This window comes from Micropterus salmoides, unplaced genomic scaffold (assembly GCF_014851395.1).
Source record: "Micropterus salmoides isolate LMB-PRFRI ecotype aquatic unplaced genomic scaffold, ASM1485139v1 Ms_hic_scaffold_3, whole genome shotgun sequence".
NCBI lineage: Eukaryota > Metazoa > Chordata > Actinopteri > Centrarchiformes > Centrarchidae > Micropterus > Micropterus salmoides.
Genome location: NW_024042261.1, coordinates 1,679,796 through 1,702,091, shown reverse-complemented (window position 1 = coordinate 1,702,091; position 22,296 = coordinate 1,679,796). Strand labels below are relative to the sequence as shown.

The 22,296-nt window shown below is 42.1% G+C and overlaps 1 protein-coding gene across 3 annotated transcripts in view; it reads right to left on the bottom strand.

Moving 5' to 3' along the window:
- The window catches only part of adamts17 (ADAM metallopeptidase with thrombospondin type 1 motif, 17), a 230,929-nt gene that overhangs the window by 162,363 nt on the left and 46,270 nt on the right, over positions 1–22,296 (bottom strand). For all 3 annotated transcript variants that reach the window (XM_038693288.1, XM_038693289.1, XM_038693290.1), the window contains 3 exons: positions 21,871–21,954; positions 17,333–17,490; positions 3,397–3,440 (listed from right to left, as the gene is read on the bottom strand). In XM_038693288.1, the coding sequence (XP_038549216.1) occupies positions 3,397–3,440; positions 17,333–17,490; positions 21,871–21,954 (286 nt within the window). The remainder of the gene's footprint in view (positions 1–3,396; positions 3,441–17,332; positions 17,491–21,870; positions 21,955–22,296) is intronic.

Sequence of the window (22,296 nt, the reverse complement as noted above, 5' to 3'; positions counted from 1 at the left end):
GATGCTGCTTTAAACATCTACTGTCAGGGCAGTGTTCAATCAAAATTTATCAGTCAATGAGCTAATTACATTTATATCAGCATTGGCATTTATAACAGCCGATATATGACTATTAAAAAGAAACAGAGCAGATCCTTCATTCATGTCATGGTTGTTGCACGGTTCGCCCACCAGAGGGTGCTCTGCAGCTCCACTGTTCAAAATAGTGCCACACCACAAAAAACACAAAACAAAACAATCAGCTGACCGGACTCTGCTGGAGCATGCAGAAACAATGAAGGAAAGTGGCTGTGTTACCTTGTTAAAAGTATGTTGATCATTTGTCACGTTAATTACATGACTTTAAGAGGTGGTATTATACTCATTTCAGGTTCAAAACCTTGATTAGGGGTTGTACCAGAACAGGTTTACATGGTTTAATTTTCAAAAAACACCATATTTTTGTCATACTGTACATTGCTGAAGCTCCTCTTTTCACCCTATGTGTTGTACGCTCCGCTCTTGAGCTACAGAGTGATGCATCTTACTTTGGAGTTGCACATGCGCAGTTCCAAGGTATGGACTACTAGCCAATCAGAAGCAGAGAAGGGCGGGTCCTAAGAAACAAGGTAGTGTGATCCAAATCAAAGCCGCTACAGACTGTGACCGTAACCTAGCACATAACATCATTGTTCCACATCTTACCATAAACCACTACAAAAATCACCATATTTCAACTCAATTTTACATAAAAATTGGCCAAACAATTTGAACTCAGTAGCTTTCACATCAGGTGTAACATTAGCATTATAGTTATAACTTTAGCTGCGTTTACAACAACTCCGCACTTTAACAGTCTGTGAAGTTCCATTGCCGTGTTTATTTTAAATATAATTCACAACCAATAAAGCATACTTACAGGTTGTGATTGTGAATTTCCAGGCCCAAACAGAATCGGAGTTGCATCGTCTTTTAGAACTAAACGTTGAACTGTTGACGGTGTTCTGACATTCTATCGCAAATCGATAGACTCGACTCTACTCGGCCCTGCTCTGTTTTCCATTGCAGATAGTACCCAGAGATAGTATGTAGCTTGTCGTCATAGCGACGCCACACACAACTGCCGCGACGTAATGTTCAATGCGACACACACACCAGCGATCCACACAGCTTTGTCTTTTTTAAGTTAAAACGTTTCAACCTTCCTCAGAATGTAAAGACAGATAAGCGGTATGAAAACCTTCCAGCTGTGTTTTCCTCTGCCGTTGTTGCTGCAGCGGTCTGTGTGACGGCGGGAGCAGAGGGCTCTGTGAGCGGGCGGCTGGCTGGCCTCACACGCTCCTCAAGTGGCACAGGTATCCCCCGCAGCCACTTGCGGAGCTCCTCAACATTTTTGTTCAGCTATCACTTCTCGTAAAACTGTCAATATTCGAAATCTACACAGCTGATTTCTCACCTCAAAACTTCTCAGAAGTGGATTTAGTGATGAAATTCCATACGAAAACTATAAAATATAAAACTAATATTCTCTCTGACCAATCAGCAGTCTGTCATGTTTTCACGTGACATTTTAGTATCCCTCAGCTCGCTTGGAACCTCGACGGAGGTGAGGTGATATGAAAAAAAGTACCTGGAAGCAGGTACAGGTACAACATTTCTACAATGGAAAACCAAACAAAGGCGAGTCGAGCCAAAGGGCCTCCGCTCAGACTAACTTGGTTTGAGGGCGTGCCTGACCCCCGCTAGCCGCTTGGCAAGCTTTATGACGTGTTTTCATTGTGACGTCACAAGTAAAGGAAGTGAAGGGCTGGACTACAAACGAGCTGTTTTCAAGCAGTCCAGAGCAGAGCTTTCTGTGGGAGATGGGGACTCCCTTTGGGCTGGACTTTGGGCTTTTTCACTTTGCAAACCTGTTACATGCACAAAAAAGATATATAACTCAATAAAGGGGGGGGGGGGGGGGGGGGTGAAAAGCCAAAAAGCAGATTACCACCTCTTTAAATAATAATAAAAATAGCCCTCATTACTTCTCCTCTACATGGCTATACTTGCTAACCGTCCCGTTTTTCATTGCCCTCTCCCAGCTTCCTCCAGACTCACGGCAGTGTGTTAAATGTTACAGTAGAGTTGAGTGGTGGAGGTTACGCTGTTGACAGACATTTCTGAAAGAGTGTGGCAGTTCTGATGAACAGTCCTCTCATTTCTCCCTAGTTCATCACTTCTAAACATCACTTACAGCAGCTAACGCTGCCCGTTGCTAGCCACAAAGTTAGCTAATGCCATGTTAATCAGTGGAGGAGCACTAAGAGCAAATGAGCGGTTAAACTATAATGTTTAATGTATTCTTGTATATAAATATCTGCGACCCACTTGTCTGTAGATCCATTCGGTGCATCAGAAATTATTCAACCAGAGGGGACATGTAAATAAACGTGAGCTGAACAAGTATATAACATGGCTTTCTGCCAGACAAAGTTATCTAGCTCCTCTTTCAAATGTGAAACGTTTTAGTTATACTGATCTGAATCTTAAAGCTGCAAGTCCTCGTTGTAGACAGTCATGTAGTATTAGATGCATTCAACAGCAGGTCACTGTATTGTAGACTGCATGTTTTAGAGTCAGATGGTGGTTGAGAAATGGTTTCTCGTAGCTTTGGACAGAATTCAAGAGTGCTGGTAAAGAGATAAACTAAATGTGAATATGCTACATTAAAAGCAGTCATTACGACAGGTTATGTCTAAGTTAAAATATACATGCTTATTCTCTCTCACTCTGTTTACAGATGGCTGAAAAAGTTGCACCTTCTAGCAGCAAATATTTATTGATGTGCAATTGTTTAAATGTTAAGTTGTTGACACTGTAATCTATTTTATTAATATAATCCATTCAGGAAGAGGTATTACAGCCCGCATATAGAACAGCTTTCAATATCGGCCTGTTCTTAGTGTAATTTATACAGGAAAGGGGTCTACTATCCAAATCATTTTCAAAATCAAAATATCTGATCATCAGTCAGCTCTTTTTCACTTTAATATCGACATCGGCCCCCAAAAACCCATATCGGTCAGCCTCTAGTTAGAATGGTTTGGGTTACTGCTGGTTTAGGGTGACTGTTAGTGTAAGGCATGTAGGTTAGGGTTAGAGGCTAGGGATGCCTTATGTCAACTATGAGTGTGTGTGTGTGTGTGTGTGAGTGTGAGAGAGAGAGAGTAAGAATGAGACAGAGAAAGTGAAGTGAAGCAGAGTGTGTTTGAATGTCATGTTCAGTAGTTCCTGAAAAGACGGTTCGAGTGCTACTTCTATCTCAAAAGGGGGTCACCACATGTTCTAAAATGATTTTACAACTGATACAGACACACACACACAGATATGTATGTGTGTTGTGTGGGAAAGAATGAGAGACATAGTGGTACTCACCCACAGTATCACAGGGTTCATCTTTATAAACACAGAAATCTGTCCTGAAAGAAAAACAAGAACAAGTGAACTCAGTCACTCTCTCACCATATTTTATTATTTTACTGAAAGTAGGCAATCATTCATATAGAACCCATCCACACTTTGGGTCTCTGCTTAAAGCTGGAGTGCAAGAATTTAAAATATAAATTAATGTCTATTACATCCAAGCAAAGGTAACAGACGTTCAAGTTCACAAAATGCAGATTAAGCCTATCAGGTAAATCTCTCTTTATTTCGCAGTATACCAGAGTTTCTAAATCTGGTGTCTGTGGTAACACTCCTGTGCTGGGGCTACTGATAATGACATTTTTTAAGTCAACCAGCAATGATTGGTTTGCCAGGGGCAACCCAGAGCCATGTAGAGAGCTCCACGATCCGCCATGCTGTCCATTGCAGGTCCATTAGGGAGAATGCTTATTATTGAGAATTGTTTATTTATGTTTGTTGTGATTGTTTGAGTTAATATGCTTTGACAACGTTGTATTGTATACAGCCATACCAATAAAGCCACTGAACTTAAACTGAACAATGATGATGCAACTCTCTCTCCACATGGCTTTGGAGTAACCGTAGCAATGGACTAGCTAGAGCAGCTAGGTGTATGGCACAGCCTCTGGTGGGAAAAACCTAAGAAGCGTCCAGGAAAAGTTTCTGATGCTCCAGATAAAAAGAAACGAAGGAAACGAAGAAAAAGAAGGATTACAGTCAAACACAGATAACTATTGCCTCGTTGGAGAGTACTGAGAGAAGAGAAAGACTGAGGGCAGACATGATGTTGAGTAACTGGTGGTGAATAGATTGGTATTTGTAAAATATTTGGAGCAGGCTGTTACATTAACTCTACCTATACCTAAATAATGGATTAAAGTGTTAGAACTGTGGAAATGTCTCTGTATTTTTGTAACTATTCCTGTGGTCTAATTCTGTCCTGCTGGGCTCTTACACTAGAGACACAGAGTTTGGACCCAGATGCATACATGGAAACTGAACAGGTACAAAGTGAAGGTGTTTATCTGCAAAAATGGTGAAACTTACAGATGAGATGAAATGAAGTAGGCATTCCATAACAGGTGAGTTGTCCATATGTCCAAACAGAAAGTATAAATCCAAACAAATGCAACAGGATCACAAGGTGATATTCTACAGACAAACAGTTACGAACAAAAAATCGGCCCTGGCATTTTTGGCTGAGGCGGCCCACCAAAATCAGTCGGACACCCCTGACTAATACACCATCCTTCCATTTGAGGGCTCAGATTAGGGGTGTGATGAAACACTGCGACGTAACATTTGCACAAGATTGATGTGCATGACGACAAGAATATATTGTAATAGACCTACTATTTCAAAAAAATATTTCTACACAAATTATTTGATTTGATTTGTATGCCAGATTACCAATCCAATCCTGATTGACCTACCCTTCTCTGCTTCTGATTGGCTAGTAGTCCTTAACTAGGAACTGCACATGTGCAACTCCCAAAAAAGATCATTTAGAGACAAGATGTATCACTCCATAGCTAAAACAAAGCCTTCAACACAGGATGAAAAGAGGAGCTGCAGCAATGTGCAGTATGAGAAATATATGGTGTTTTTTGAAAATTAAACCATGTAAACCTGTTCTGGAACAACCCCTAAATAAGATTTTGAACCTGAAAATGAGCATAATACCACCTCTTTAAAAATTGATAGATTATCTTGGACAAATTTGTGCAATGGTGTTCATGATCGTCAGCAATCCTTTCTCTAGCGCAGATCATGTTTTGATTCAGACTGTGCAGGAACAGAAGGGTCTATTCACAGACGGGACTGTTGTGAATGTGTTTGCGAGAGAGAGAGAGAGACAGAGAGAGAGAGCAAGAAAGAAGAGGTGCTCGCAACACTACAATCAAATATGATTTTATCCATTTTTAAATAGTAGTCAAAAAAAGATTTTGAAAATCAATGTATGGGAAACACTGGAGATGCTCCCTTCCACTTATATTTAATTCAGAGTCGAGGTTGTCCCGTTGTTCCATTCAAACGAATGAATGGGCTGCTTTTGTTCACACAGGGGTCTACTTGTCCTGTACACAGCCTTAGGCTCAATCCACACTACTCCGTTTTTGTTTAAAAACAGAGTTTTAAAACTAATACGATCTCCGTCTACAGCAGCCTTTTAGCTGCATATCAGAGTTGATTCTCATCTACATTAAAACGACTGAAAACGCACATCTAGTGCACTGGACACTGGGCATGTGCGTGCCGGTGTAAACAGGAAGCAGATGGTCTATTCCGTAGTTACAGAAGATTTGGCTAAAGAATAAATAAAAACAGATGAAGAACACCACCAGTACAAGTGTGGGCTTTAATACCAAGTCAAAAACTCTGTCAGCAGCATTGTGTTCCTGCTTTGCATGACTTATAAGACCCAATCAGAGAGCCAAATGTGATGTCATCGTTTCTAAAGTTCTTTGTTTTTGCCCGTCCACACTAAAACTCTGAGTTTTAAAACGAAAAACGGGGGTCGGCAGCGTTTTCAAACTTAGTCTGGTCTTAGTCTGGACGGGACATGCAAACGTAGCAAAAGGTCTCTGTTTTAGAACAAAAACGTAGTAGTGGGAATGTGGTCTTAGAGGCACCACAACATACTTAACGGCTTTACTCTGCTGAGATCTAGAGGAACTGGCCTTGGTTATCAGTCCATTCATCTATATGTATTGCCAAATGATAGTGCTAGTGCATAATTTTCAAGTAAAGGAGGGAGAAGAATATAAGATTTAACCATGTTTAACTGTTAGATAATGCTCTGGAAAGGCCAGGTGTGGAGGGAAAACTGTGGAGTCAACATTTAAAGCAGCAGGTTTTAATCACCATAGGCAGCGCTAGCACTACAGCGACAACAATGGAGAAGCAGATGTTCCCACTGACATGTCGAAGTACTCAGCTGGATGTGAACACCTGCAAGTGGAAACTGGACCCTAACAACACCTGAGGCCTGTCCTGCAAAGCAGGATTTGGGGTTAGCGAGGTAACTTAAGGTCAAACCCTGGGTTTTAAGAGTGGGTCGTCCACTTCTTAGATCTTACAAGCTTCTTACAAGATTACTTGCGTAATCAGTGGAATTATTGGACATTTTGGTGAAGGGCTCTCTCGCTGTCGTTTACGCTGTGAAATGCTGCAGGAGAGGAAAAAGAGCCAGGTCACTTGTGCGTCTTCACCGGGGGGGAATCCACAAACCGCTACCGGCAATATTTCTCTTTAACATGCGCTCACTGTGCAACAAACTGGTCGAACTTCAGCTTCTGGTGGGGAAAAACTGTTCATCTTCTGTTCTGTGCCTCACAGAGACGTGGCTGTGTGGATCAATACCGGACTCCGTGCTGCAGCTGGCAGGCTTCCAACTGTACAGAGCGGACCGTGACACAGAACTCTCCAGCAAAACAAAAGGTGGAGGCTTTAACAAAAGACTTTGACAAAGGAAACCTCAGCCAAGAACTCCCCAAATACAAACAGTTTATAAAGTGTCCAACCAGAGAGGGAAACACTTTAAATCACTGCTACACCACAGTTAGCAGTGCCTATCACTCCGTCACTGCACTCCACTGGGACACTCTGATCAAGTGATGGTCCAGACAGATCACAAACTATAAACCCAAAGTCCCCCACTCCATAAACGATTCTCGCCTGGCAAATGAGCTGAACCAGTTCTACTGCCGCTTTGAGAGTTAATCGGACACCATCCCCCGTGACTCCTCCGCTTAGCTTCAGCCTTGGTCCACCACTTCTTCCCCTCCTTCCTCAGAGCTGGCCAGCTCCACACCCTCTCCTCCTCTCTCCATCACAGAGAGGGAAGTCAACGGTCTTTTCAGGAGGCAGAAACCCCGCAAAGCAGCTGGTACTTGTATAGCGCCTTTCTAGTCTTTTCGACCACTCAAAGCGTTTTTACACTACATCTGCATTCACCATTCACACACATTCATTCACCTAGCCTAAGTTCTCAAACAGAAACTAACATTCACACACATTCATACAATGGCGGAACAGCTGCCAGGGGCAATTCGGGGTTCAGTATCTTGCCCAAGGGCACTTCGACATGCAGGGGGAGCTGGGATTGAACCGCCGACCTTCGGCTCTACCTCCTGAGCCACAGCCACCCCAGGCAGACTCCCCATCTATCCTGAAGCACTGTGCTGATCAGCTGTCTCCGGTGTTCACAGACATTTTTAACACCTCACTGGAGTCATGCCATGTGCCAGCCTGCTTCAAAGCCTCCACCATCATCCCTGTCCCCAAAAAACCAAGGACCACAGGACTAAATGACTACAGACCCGTCACCCTGACCTCTGTGGTTATGAAGTCTTTTGAGCGCCTTGTGTTGTCCCACCTAAAATCCATCACTGACCCACTCTTGGACCCCCCGCAGTTCGCCTACAGAGCCAACAGGTCTGTAGATGATGCAGTTAACATGGCCCTTCACTATTTCCTCTAGCACCTGGACTCCCCAGGAACCTACGCCAGGATTCTGTTTGTGGATTTCAGCTCTGCTTTTAACACCATCATCCCGGCCCTGCTGCAGGACAAGCTCTCCCAGCTGAGCGTGCCTGACTCCACCTGCAGGTGGATCCCAGATTTCCTGACGCACAGGAAGCAGCACGTGAAGCTGGGAAAACACGTCTCTGATTCCAGGACCATAAGCACCTGATCCCCTCAAGGCTGTGTTCTTTCCCCCCTTCTCTTCTCCCTGTACACCAACAGCTGCACCTCCAGTCACCAGTCTGTCAATCTCCTGAAGTTTGCGGACGACACCACCCTCATTGGGCTCTTCTCTGATGGGGACGAGTCCGCCTACAGGTGGGAGGTCATCTGGTGACCTGGTGCAGCCAGAACAGTCTGGAGTTCAACGCTCTGAAGACCGTGGATGTGGTCGTGGACTTCAGAAAGAGCCCAGCCCCACCCTCCCCCATCATCCTGTGTGACTCCTCGGTCACCAATGTGGACTCCTTCTGCTTCCTGGGCACCATCATCTCCCAGGACCTCACCAAGAAGGCCCAGCAGAGGATGTACTTCCTGCGGCAGCTGAACAAGTTCAGCCTGCCAAAGACAATGATGGTGCACTTCTACATCGCCATCATTGAGTCCATCATCACCTCCTCCATCACCATCTGGTACGCTGCTGCCACTGCCAGGGACAAGGGCAGGCTGCAGCGCATCATTCACTCTGCAGAGAAGGTGATTGGCTGCAGTCTTCCTTCTCTTCAGGACCTGTACGCCTCCAGGACTCTGAGACGAGCAGGAAAGATTGCAGCTGACCCCTGCCATCCCGGACACAAACTGTTTCAGACTCTCCCCTCTGGCAGGAGGCTGCAGTCCATCAGGACCAAAACCTCTCACCATAAAAACAGTTTTGTCACCGTTTTGTGGTGAAGGCAGGGTGGAGCAGGTTGGAGGACCCAAACGCAGGACACAGAGCGGAGCAGGTATAGTTCAGTGGTTTTAATATAACAAAAAGCGAGCACACTTACAAACAGAGTGGCTGATAGACTGAGTCCAAAAACAAGGGCTGTCCAACAGAAATACAAAATACAAAATACAATAACGGCAGGGAAACAGTATGTGTAAAACACTACTTGGCAATAAAGTTCCTTCTGATTCTGGGGTTCATAGCCATGGTAACTTATGTTGCACACCTAACCTTCTCCCGAGAAGGTTGTGTTTGAGATAACAGATCAACATGGAAAAAACTACTGACCAATCAATTCTCCTGAAAAATGGCATGACCATTCATAGAAGATCTCATAGAGCAGGGGTCGGCAAATCTGGTATCGGGACAAATTCTTTTCAAGTTGTTACATGGCGGGCCACAACAAAGTCAAATTATTTCAAATCCTTGCTTACTTGTGTGCACGTTTAGCTCAGTCGGTTCTGTGCGGGACTCTCATTTGGAAGGTTGTAAGATTGATTGAAGGACACTTTTGCACATGCTTTATTGTGAGCATGTGTGTGTCCGTCCTGGCGTTTGATCCACATTCATAAACCTACGGACGCATATTTTCATTTCCCTGAGGAAATTCAGGGGAATTTTTAAGAGGTGTGTCAAGCAAGCCAGAGACTCATTTGAATGTCGTTCAGAACTCGTAAGTAAAAGCTCTCAATAAACTTGTCATAAAGCATTGCTGCAAAAAAAGCGATTTTATTTTGAAGGCATCACTTATCACTGTATCTGTCATGACTGAGATCTATTTCAGCAGCAGCCGTTATCAGTTTTTTTATTATTTTATTTTTCTGCTATGAAAGCAATCTGACCGCGGGCTATTATTGCTGGCGGGCTGGTTCTGGCCCGCAGAATGCCTATTGCCGACCACTGCCAACCACTACTGTATAGCTTGGTGTGCAGATCCTAAGAGGGTCTCTTAGGAGAGCTATGGCCATTTCATTGTGCTTTTATCATCCTACAGAGACTGACTGAAGCACTGAAACCTTGTACTTGTTGTACAATATGTGAGCCTACTTGGAAGGACCAGAACCTAGTCATGATGGTCGAAAAAGGGGCCAATAAAGGAGAACAACAAGTTGTCCATACACTGAATTTTGAAAGCCACCAAAACTTTTATGATGCAACATTTACACCTACTAGACGAAGAAGCAAAATCGTCTTTCTGTCTATCCCAGTATGAATGCACTAGGGCTGCGCCGATGGCTTCTTTCGAAATTGTGATTGTTCCCACCCTACCCGCAAAAAAAAAAAAAAAAAAAATCTTAATTTTTAAACATTAAACATTATACCACCCTATAAAGGCAGGTTTTAATCCCCACACACATTATACTATTATTTTTAAATATACCTGCTTTGCGCCTGCCTGGGACTTCTCTTCTCCCTGTCACTGCCAATGGAATATACTTAAGATATGAAAAACCTTATTCAACAGTACATTTTTAATTTATAATAATGACAACAATCTAACAAAGTAAAAACACAATGGAGGCTAACCCTAGCTGCTAGCATGCACAGTTGTAGGGTTAGCCGGTCGACATGCATACAACAGCTGATTTAAGTTTAGGCACACACCCCTGTGATGGTTAGCTGTAAGGGTAAGAGGCTTTGGGAAGCTGTCACCTTTTATACCAACATAGCTAGCTACCTAGCTAGCTACTAGCGCCGATCTGGACAGGGCGTCTCATACGGACGCTGAAGGGTACCTACAATAATGCTTGTCAGCCTTTCTGAAAGCGACAGTATGCATGCCCTGAGATAAGAACAGACAACAACATACAAGTAATTATGAACAGGAAAATTTGTGGTAACGTTCTTGTACAGACAGGACCACTTTTGCGCATGTGCAGATCTGGCAGGCAGCACGGATTTGGTACCTATACTCCCCATACACAGAAAACACTCACACACCTCCTCTCTGTCTCTCTCTCTGCTTCACTGAATTTTTCCATCAGCAGTACGTTTTATAAAGTCGCCCAAAAGACACAGAACTTGTCCTTTTTCCAGAGTTTTCCACCCGCAATCCGTTATCATGGCAGCAAGAGAGCTGCATGTCAGCTTGTTAATGACGTAGTCTATCAAATAATCAAACCAACATCTGCACTGTGTGTGTTCACTGCTGCTTTACCTGGTTCCTGCTTGTCAAATATCCACCGTGTCTGCATCTTTTAACGTAATAAGTTTTTTACCGAGTAAAGTCTATGTGTGAAACACAAGCATTTATAAGAAGACCCCACCCCTCACCCCCTGCCTAATGTCATTGTCCATCACGATGTTTCATTGTAGACATCGCCTAACCCTAGAATGCACTTTTTGCCATTTTCACATGGTCTCATAACTTCTGTCAAACCTATCGCTTCATGTCTAGTCCTTTCCAGGTCTAACAGTGGTTATTGTCACTGCCACTGTTCAAAATTGGGAGAAAGAGGGGAAAAAGGAAATACTTTGGGACATATGCCTATAAAACACAAAAAACTCTCAGAATTAATTTTTAAGAAACTGCTTTTACCTTACATTATACAAGTGATTAGCATTGGAAAAAGGCCGAGATGACAATATCGACACCATGGCAACTCATTTAATAGCTGTTGAGATATTTGACTAAAAACCTAAAATGTTAACTTGTTGGTGCCACTTAATAAAAGTCAAAAGGTCACCATGAATGCCATGATTGTTGAGAGGTTTTAGTCCAGACCAATGTGGTGGACTGACAGAGATTGCCATCCCTACAGCGAAGTTAATATTGATTAGAGCACCTTTAAGATATACATTAAGAAACTTAAACCTGTACTTTAAAAGCTTCCGTTCAAAACCCCATAGAGGTTTGTTAAGGTTAAGGTGAAAAATATCATATATTTTCATTATTGTGCCAATTGGGGTCTATAATATGTCTAAAAACAGTGAAAAATGGTCATCACAATACCCTATATACAGTATATTAAGACCACTGTGGGGGTATCGCTAAATTGCCTGTGCATTGTCTGATTAATTTGTTAACATCCTTACTTTGATTGGATGTAAAACTTTATTATTATATGCCACCTAGCTAGGTGCACAAGCTAATTTAGTTAGTTACTGAGGGAAGTAGCTAATGCAGAGAACTTGTGTTCGTGAGTTCAATTTTTGCTTGTGATAAACAATGACTTGTGATAAACAATGACAGGACAGGCCACATAAAGCTATATAGCTAACGTTACATCAGCATTAGTCCTGACATTACTGTTATGCACCGTGGTACCGCTCCTTCATTCGGGTGAGAGAGCTAGTGGAGTGGAGACTGAGTAATGCACCTCCCCTTCTATGAAAACTTTATGAATTAAATGGGTTGCTGTGTATGGCCATAAGGACATGGCACATCACGTTAAGAGTGCTAAATATATATATGAAGGATTAAAATTGAAACACGAGAGTTGAACAGAAAACCAAATGCTTGGAGGCTAACATTTTATTTTGTTAGATGGATGGTAAAACATGAAAAAGGAGTATTGAATAAAGATTGTTAAGTTGATTTCACCTGTTAGTATTGGTATGTGGATATTTTAAGGGAATGTGGAGAATCCTTGAGATCAATTTGACAAGTGCCTATGATTTGCATGTTGCACATTTTATGATGTGTCATGCAGTGTGGGGCACTGGTCCTGGTCTTGACTTGGACCTAGTCTCAACCTCTCAAAGTTTTGCTCTCATCTTAATACACTCAAAATCAAACATATTCAATTCTGTATAATACAAAACCAAGAAAAGGGAAATAAATAATAATTATTATAAAATATTATACATTAATTTTCAAAATAGTGCTGATAAATTTTCTTTCAATTGACAAGCCAATTAAGCAGATAATGATTTCAGCTCTGGTGAAAAGTGTAGGGAAGTATTTCCTAACACTTGATCCCAGTGTCCATCAGTGACACAGAGGTTGTACTGAGCAGTTCCCAGTGTGAATGTGTTGCTGCTTCGACAACATTCAATAAATACATTGGATTTTTTAATACTTATCAAAAATGCCAGCCTTTCATTCAACCAAGTCTGAGGTATTTTGTTCTGAAAGCTTTTTCAAGCAGCACACCTCTGATCTTGTGTAGCCTGGTATCTATACATTCTATGTGAGTGACATGAAATTATCCAGAGGCCCAGATATCAAATATCTTGTTATCTCCTCCTAAGAGGCTGTTAATAAACTGTAATAGACATACTGCAGGCGTGTCCTCCACATGAGCTGTGCGCTAGCTACAGTAGAGCAATACAGCCACACACATACTCACTCACAAACGCCGCTGAGCGACCATGCGCAAGAACCTGAGGGGGCAGATCAGGTTTATAACAAACCACCTCAAGAACAAAAGGCAACTGTATTGATGCTCTCCTCCCACTCCATTAGACAGGATAGAATCAGTACTAATTTAAACAAAAGGATTTCTTTTACCCTCACTCTCCCTCCCTGGAGTTACAACAGGTAATAATAGCTAATCCTAAATTAGGAATGCGTCATGTTGTGCCAGACGCTGAAGCATGAGGATAGAGAACAAGCAGACTGAGGAAGGAGTGATTAGACATTGGACTCCACAGTGTCACGAACAGGACAGGGATTTAAGGCCAAGGGCTGTGTCCTAGTTCAGGGGGTACCACATTTTAAGACTATGATATAAAGCCTGTCACATTTGCAAGGCTATGAGAAATAATGTCTTCTTTTGACTGAATATCAGGGACAATCAATTGGGGTGCACAATTGAAATCACAGCCTTGGTTGTTTCCTCTTCCCCTCCTTACTTGACAAATCTTTTGCTGTATTTGTATTAGCAGGGACATGCATTGCATCAAGCTGTAGCCTGACACACACCTCCCCAAAAAATTTAACTACGCGACACAGATGGCAAGAACTGATTGGTCAGCTTGGTAGCATCACATTTACTACTTCTTTTGCCTCATCCGATTTAACATATCATACATATCATCTCCTGCTACGCTTTCTCTCGTTTCTGCGTTTTAGTAATTTCACTTAAAGTAGCTACTATTCAACATCAATCAGCTCCAACTCCAACGTGAGCCACTCAGTTTCAGTAGCCATTATTTGTAGTTAATTTTATTTTTTAAATTTATTTTTTATTTTTGCAGAGCAAGGCAGACATAAACGCAAAGTTATTTATACTCACATAGGCTACGGCAACTCGACACAGAAGTATAAATTGGCCTTTACTTGATAACTGTGCACAAAAAGAAAGGGGCATAAAGTCAATGACAATACAAAGAGGAGTAAAATATGGTGAAAGAAAAAACAAAATTTTCAGATGATCATAGTCAAATGAACATAAATTATTTGGCAAACAATTGTAATCGATCAAAGTTATACAACCACCAGAAACTGGATGGTGCAAAGTCAATGACCTGATTCTGGTGATTGACTTTAGGAAGAGTAAGAGAGTGCATGCGGGAGTATACATAAATGAGGAGGAGGCTGAGCTAATGCCTAGTTTCAGATATCTTGTGGTACACTTATGAGGACCCCACTTGGAAAGTGAACACAGCGTGTTTGGTGAAGAAGGCCCAGCAATACCTTTTCTTCCTTCGTACACTCGGACGCTTAAAACGCCCCATTAACTCCTGAAAATTTCGACCAATGTACAATTGAGAATGTCCTGACATACTGCTGTACAGTGTGGTACTCAAGCTGCACAGCAGAAGAAAGGAAGGATCTACAAAGGGTGATGAAGACTGCTTAGTGGATCGTCAGTACCCCTCTTCTCCATCTGAATGATATCCACTCTAGCGATCTTCTCAGACATGCCAGGAACATCAACAGAGACCCTTCAGACCAAGGTCACCATCTATTTAGCAATCTTCCTTCAGGCAGGCTCAAGGTTATCAGGACCACGACAAACCGTCTAAAGAACAGTTCTTTCCGGAGAGATGTGGACATGCTGCTGAAATTTTGAATGTCGATCATGTGATGCAAAACTGTGCTTAACACACACTGACTGCACTTTATGTAATTGCTGGAACACTTAGTTTTTAATGTTAATATTGCTTATGCATTTAAATGTATGTTATATTGCTTCATTTTATTATTTCATGCAATCCTTTTATGGCTTATTTATTTATATATGAGACTTTAAAGCTGCTATGTTCAATTGTTTGCTCTAAACTGCATTTCGTTTTATTTTATATACAATGACAAAAACGTCTATCTACCTATCTAAAGGCCCTGTCTTTGCCACCATACCACCCCTATGACTGAGCCATCGACCTTCTTCCCGGATCTCCGCTTCCCTGCAGCAGGCTGTACAATCTTTCGCGCCCGGAGCACAAGGCCATGGAGAAGTTTATACAGGGCTCTCTGGCAGCAGGTATAATCCATCCATCTCACCAGTAGGAGCAGGGTTCTATTTTGTGGATAAGAAAGACGGCACGCTCCGGCCATGTATAGATTATCGTGGCCAACGTTACAGTAAAATATAGTATGTATCATTTGCCCTTAATAGACTCTGCCTTTGCTTCACTTGACGGGGCCACCGTGTTCACAAACTAGACCTGCGTAATGCTTGTCACCTTGTCCGCGTTTGTGAGACGAATGGAAGGCCGCATTCAACACTCCGCTTGGACATTTTGAGTATTTAGCCTTGTGGTCTGTCAAATGCCCCAGCCGTTTTCCAGGCCCTTGTGAATGACATGCTTAGAGACATGCTAAACAGACTTGTGTTCGTATACCTAGATGTCATCCTGATCTGCTTGAAGTCTTTCATTATTGCGCATGAAAAAATGAGGATGGACCCAGCCTAAGTCTCAGCTGTAACCGATTGGCTCAAGCCATCCTCACACAAACAGTTACAGCGTTTTTTGGGGTCTGAAAACTTCTACAGAAGGTTTATTCAGAGCTACAGTCGCATTGCTGCCCCCTCACTGCTCTATCCTCATCCTCTGTCCCCTTTTCCTGGACCAAGGAGGCCGAGGCCGCATTCCAGGAACTCAAACAACGCTTCGCCTCAGCTCCCGTGTTGGTTTAACTCGACTCAGTCGCCAATTCATTGTTGAGGTGAACGCAACGGATACTGGAGTAGGTGCAGTGCTTTCCCAGCGGGCTGAATGTAATGACAAAGTCCATCCCTGTGCTTAACTCTCCCGCAGACTTTCCCCAGCAGAGAGAAATTATGACTTTGGCAACCGTGAGCTGCTTGCTGTTAAATCAGCACTGGAAGAATGGCGCCACTGATTGGAGGGAGCTGAACACCCCTTTCTTGTGCGGACCGACCACAAAAAACTTACATCCAATCTGCGAAATGACTGAACTCCAGGCAGGCCAGGTGGGCTCTATTCTTTGATCAATTTAATTGCATTCTGTCTTACCGCCCCAGTTCTCGTAATACCAAGCCTGATGCCCTCTCTAGAGTGTTCTCTGCGGACGACACCAATCCAGATCCCATCAGCATCCTCCCAGCCACACGCTTTGTGGCAGCTGTTACCTGCGATATTGAGACCATTGTCAGGCAGGCCCAGGACCAACAGGCCGACTCAGCTAATGGCCCCCCTAACAGGATGTTTGTCCTAGTTTCTGTCCGCTCGCAGATTCTCCAGTGGGCTCACTCTACCAGCCTTACCTGCCATCCCAGCGCTAAAAGAACTCTGGACTTCATGTGCCGTTGCTTTAGGATCTGGAAAAGGACCAGGACTGCCCAAGTTCACGCTTCCGCAAAGATGCAAGTACAAGCAATCCAACGCCGCAAACCAGCCCCTAGCTACACGCCGGGTCAAAGGGTCTGGCTGAATGCCAAAAATGTCTCCCAAAAAGTAGAGCCCAAGAAATTGGGCCCCCACTTCATTGGTTCCTTTGAGATCCTATATATCGTTAACCCTTGTGCCGTTCGTCTAAGGCTGCCTGAATCTCTCCATATTCACCCCACTTTCCATGTATCCCAGATCAAGCCCATGTCCTCCAGTTACCTGAGCCCTCCCAACAGCCCCCTACTCTGCCCAAGGGGAGGAGTACTGTCAGGTCACCTATTCCTAGGTATGGGATTCTGTGTGTGTGTGTGTGTGTGTGTGTCTCCCCCCCCTTCCCCTGTGTGCCTTTTTGCAGGAGTGAAGTCAAATGTGCAGGAGACGGTTACCAGCTGCCAGCCATCAGCTTCATTATGCTCTGCTTCGTATACAAGGTCCTTGCCTCCACTCAGCGCCAGATCATAGACTCACATTCCCAGTCAGTCACGTTCAAGCCATCTAGACTAAGACTAGTTATTGTGCCTGCAACCTTGTTAACTCTGTTCTCCTGTGACACAGATCTCCCCACCTGCTCTGTCTTCTGCTACCGCTCCACTCCTGCGTACGCACGCTTGCTTCATCAAGCCCCCGTCTCTAAGTTTAAGTTCTGCACTTGAGTCAGAAAGCTCAACCCCAGCCAAACACATTCATTCATCTGTGCTAGCTACATACCTGGTGACCAGCACAGCAGTGTCCACTGGTGGGATGTCATCTCTTCCACCAGGAACATGGTTGGTGCCAAGGTATCGTGGCCCCCCAAACTCTTGATACTGCCAGTGACAGAAGCTCTGTAGAGACCTTTCTCCATGATGGCCCACCTTTAGCTTTTCCTGAAGAACAGATACAGAAGTGATTACTTCATCCTCTCCTACTTTGTCTCCTTTTGATTTAACCCTGCTTTTACGTTGAATTTTTTTTTGTTTTTTTACATCCATTGTGTTATGGGTCAAACTAACCCACACTGTTTATTATTTTTAATGCTAACAAACAGGCAAATAGTTGAAAGTAGATTTATCATGGCTTGTGAGACATTCACAAAAATGAAATAGTTGATATTTACATTGTATTTAACAACAATTAACAAGGGATGTGCGAGTACTCGGTTAAAACATATATCTAGTACATATAATGGATTTTTTAGTATGAGCATGAGTAAAATGTGTCAATATTGTGTTATAAATTATAAATATAGGAACCTTTTTTTAAAAGTTACTTTGCTATTATAATCAAAAACATTGCTCTGAGGCTAGTTTTACAATAAATATAGCAACTTCTGATCAACCCGACGACTATCACCTCATATTGCAGCATGATAATGCACTGCCCCATGTTGCAAGGATCTGCACACAATCCTGAAAGCTGAAAACATCCCAGTTCTTGCATGGCCAGCACACTCACCGGACATGTCACCCATTGAGCATTTGAGTTTGGGTTGCTCTGGATCGGCATATACAACAGCGTGTTCCAGGTCCTGCCAATATCCAGCAACTTCGCCCATCCATTGAAGAAGAGTGGACCAACATTCCACAGGCCACAATCAAAAACCTGATCAACTCTATGCGAACATGTGTTGCACTGCATGAGGCAAATGGTGGTCACACCAGATACCTCCCTTATACTGCACATTTTCAAGTGGCCTTTTATTATGGCCAGTTTGTTAGTTTACCTTCTGTGGTACAAACGCTCTGGCCCACTCAGTAGAACCCAAGTCTTGTGATTTTGCGACTAGCAACAAAAAAATTTTGTCTCTGCCTGTTCCAGTTATCACCAGTGTTTGGAGAACCTGCCTGCTTGAAACCGTGTTCTGAGGAAACTGCTGTCAATCCTAAGCTGAGCCTGGATTCCCCCTCATACCTGCCCTCTTTCCAATTCATCAGTTCTTCCCTTGCACATTCCTTTGTAAATAAAACTGCTTGAGTTTACCATTCCTCTGCCTTGTGTCCGCTCCTGAATCCTTTTAGCTGAGCCACAAACACACTCACTCCATCACGTGCTGGTCAAACACTTTCAGTGCAAAACTCACCACCATCCCCCAAAATGCACTACAGAGTGCCACAGGAAGTCATTCCTGTCTGTGGCCATCAAAGTCTTTACCTCCTCCCCCAGAGTCTGAAACACACAGGGCCTTTCAGAAACTGCTTGCTGCTCCCTCTTCCTACCTACTTCTACTCTGATTGCGCATTCATGCAGAGGGTCCGCCACACTGAGTGCCATCTGAAACCAATGAGGACGGAGTGGAAGTGGGTTATTAAACGCTACAATGCTGAGTGAGCACCGATGCCGGTTAACATGTAGGATTTTTAAATTCCAAAACTACACATTTCATATCACCATTCACAGGTTAACATCGTAGCCCAAAGGTTATATTGTGTTCAATAAAAACATGTTCTTGTCTGATAGACAACACAACTGTTGTTTTTATTGAATCAGACAGAATAGTAGAACATGGCAAAAGAATATACAAAGGGGGATCACGTAACAAGCAACAAAGGCATTAAAGAAAAATATTTAAGTCTTTATACATTTTAACTGTTTTAATTACTTCAGACTAGGCCTATAAAATGCTTCAATATAATGTTTGATTTATTTTGAAAGGATTTATTTGTAAATGTAATATTTTTCATATAAAGATAAAGAGGTTCAAATAAAAAGGCTTTTCTTTTACAACGAATATCAATCTTTTCTTAAAAGAATATAATATTTCTTTTCTGTAAATGTCTAAAAGAAATATTCAAATTCTAACCAAAATAATTTGGTTCATAGCACAAAATAAATGACAAATGCTTTCAGTTTCTTTATTGCAAATCCTGAATCTTAATACAACTGTTGTTTATTTGATACACATACTGTAACAGTGAGTGCAGCAGTAACATCAGAACTTATTTACACTGGGGAGAGGGTAGTTCGTCCGAATGTTGGTCGCTGTATTTATACCCTACGCAGGTTAGGGAGTTCACTCTGTGCCGGAGTGGAAGTGGCGAGGGTCTAGTTTCCGAAAAGACCCACGGTCAAATTCAAAGAAGCTTTATTGGCATGAATGTATAGCAACAATACTGCCAAAGCTACATAAGGAAATAAAACAGCAAAAGTTTTTGTGTTTGTTAATACAAAATAAAATAACAATAGAAAATATATAAAATAAAAAAATTCTGTAAAAATAAATTGTAAATAAGTAAAACAATAAGCGTATGTGTGTGTGTTAAAAAAATTAAAACTAACTAAGTAAATGCACAGTAATGTGTGTGTGTGTGTGTGTGTGTGTGTTATTATAACATAACATTTTTTAAGTAACATAGATACCATAAATGTGTGTGTATATCAAGACACATTTTTTTATATTAATTAGTTCATAAAAAAAAAAAGACTAAAAACATTGTTACAATTATTTATCAGTCTGAGTTTCCACTGGTTGTCCTCACTTCATGGCATGATGAGATATATTTTGCAGCTATTATTTGACATTTGGGCATTTCTCCCAGTAAATAGGAGAGTTTCTGTGTGTCTGATATGAATTCGAATTTGGGGTATATTTGTGAAATGTTTGCAAAGTGTTTTTGTCTTAGTGTTTTATATTTAGGGCATGAGGTTAGAAAGTGCGGCTCTGTCTCTACCTGTCCTCTGTCACGCTGGGAGCAGAGACTCTCCTCCGGTAGCTTCTCTTTTTAGGGTCAGATAATATTGGAATTTACGTTTTACTAATTTTCCACAGTCTCTTAGGCTACATTCAGACTGCAGGCCAAAGTGACCCAAATCCGATTGTGACTTTTATAACAGTGTGAACAGGCCAAATCACATGGAATCCGATCTTTTCCAGTTTGGATTTGGGCCACTTTCATATTTGGTCCAAATCCGATACTAATCGCCTCTTTTGAGATGCGAGTCCGGACATTCGTATGCGACATTGGTGTCAATCTAAAGCAGCTGTTTATCTGCCAGACAGAGCCAAGGTGAACAAAAAGCTCCACAAAAGCCATTATTAAACATGTGGCTCTCTTTCTTCTCTACCTCGCTATCATCTACTGACAAATTCCCTTTCTTCCACCTGAAATCCACTGGAAGAACAAAAAGTTGAAGAGAAGTGTGAGCTAACCTCTGTTGCTCCTTGTTTACTTCTGTACCACAGTCATCCAGGTCATATTTATCCATTTCTTATCAGTTCCTTAAGAACTGAAGAAGTCCCTTGGATGAGGGACGAAACGTCTTCTAGTATCTTCAACCAAGTCCAGTTTCCCTTGATTTAAACCTTCGTTGGATTCTGTACCACAGCGTGCTGTGTGTGCCGTTGTGTTATTCTTCTGCGCATTTGGATCACTTTCAGGCCATGGAGAGTTCACACTGCAGTTTGATAAGGGCCATATTTAAATAATAATGTTGACTTTCAAACAAAAAAATGTTGAGTTGTAGGCTAGCAAAAGTAAGGCGCAATTCTCAGCTGTAAATGTATAAACATGTGTTTATTGTTTATTCTCCGCCTGGTTGGGCCATGAGTTTGTGTTGTAATGTCACAGCCAAGAGTTACACAGCTGATCCAGGTACCGGAGGGAGGGGTGCACCAAGCAAAAGTACTTCTTATACGATTACGCGATGAATCGATGAAATAATTTGTAGAATAATCGACTAAAATCATTGTCTACTGCTGTTTTTAGGACTGTACCCATCCACATCAACTGTGCCTATAGACATTATTACTAGTTGTATTTAATTCACTATTATGATTTATCATGCCACTTCTGTTAATACTGTAAAATACATATCTACACACCTTATATTTATATCCATCTTTGCACTAATTTGATTAATTAAATGAGTGCAAATATTACATTCCTGTTTGCTGTAAAATAATGTAAATATCCACACTACCTTATATTTAGGTTTTAAATTTGTATATTAATTTTATCCCCGTGACCCTGTATGCAGGATAAGTGGTTGACAATGGATGGATGGATGGATATTAATTTTATTTCCTACTTTATTGTTATTTCTGTTCCTTAGTATCTTGACATGCAAGCTGAGCAACTGTGACAAAGGAATTTCCCCTCAACTCAATAAATATTTTCTGCTTCTGATTTTGAAAAGGGAATCTCTTTTATGAGGGGCATGACCTTCATCACAAATACACACATACAGGGTGGGGACAGCATCTGCTGATAGGTTGTTGGGGTTGACAGAGAGTTAAAGAGGGTTGAAAGAAGGTATAAAATCAGGCTTACTGGGCGGCTGTGAAGCAACACCAGCTTGGTGACACGGATGTTGATCCTGACTCCCAGACTCCGGTGTAGGAACATGTTGTAGACCTACAACAGAGACAGTACACAGTACTAGTAAATATTCACGGCAACATGCCACATTACAGTCAAACTTGTCTAACACTGAAAGACTACTTGAGCAAATGTAATGATTACATTATTAAGGATTAAAGCAATAATGCCAATTCTTCTCTGGTCCCAGCATTTCTAAAGTGAGGATAATAATAATAAATTTAATTTATATAGCGCTTTTCACGAACTCAAAGTCGCTTTACAGAGCAGAAAAAGAAACATGACCAAAAAAAATAAATAAATAAATAAATAAACTGCTAGGGATAGGCAGAGGTGAAGAGATGGGCCTTAAGGTGGGACTGGAAAATGGTGAGGGAC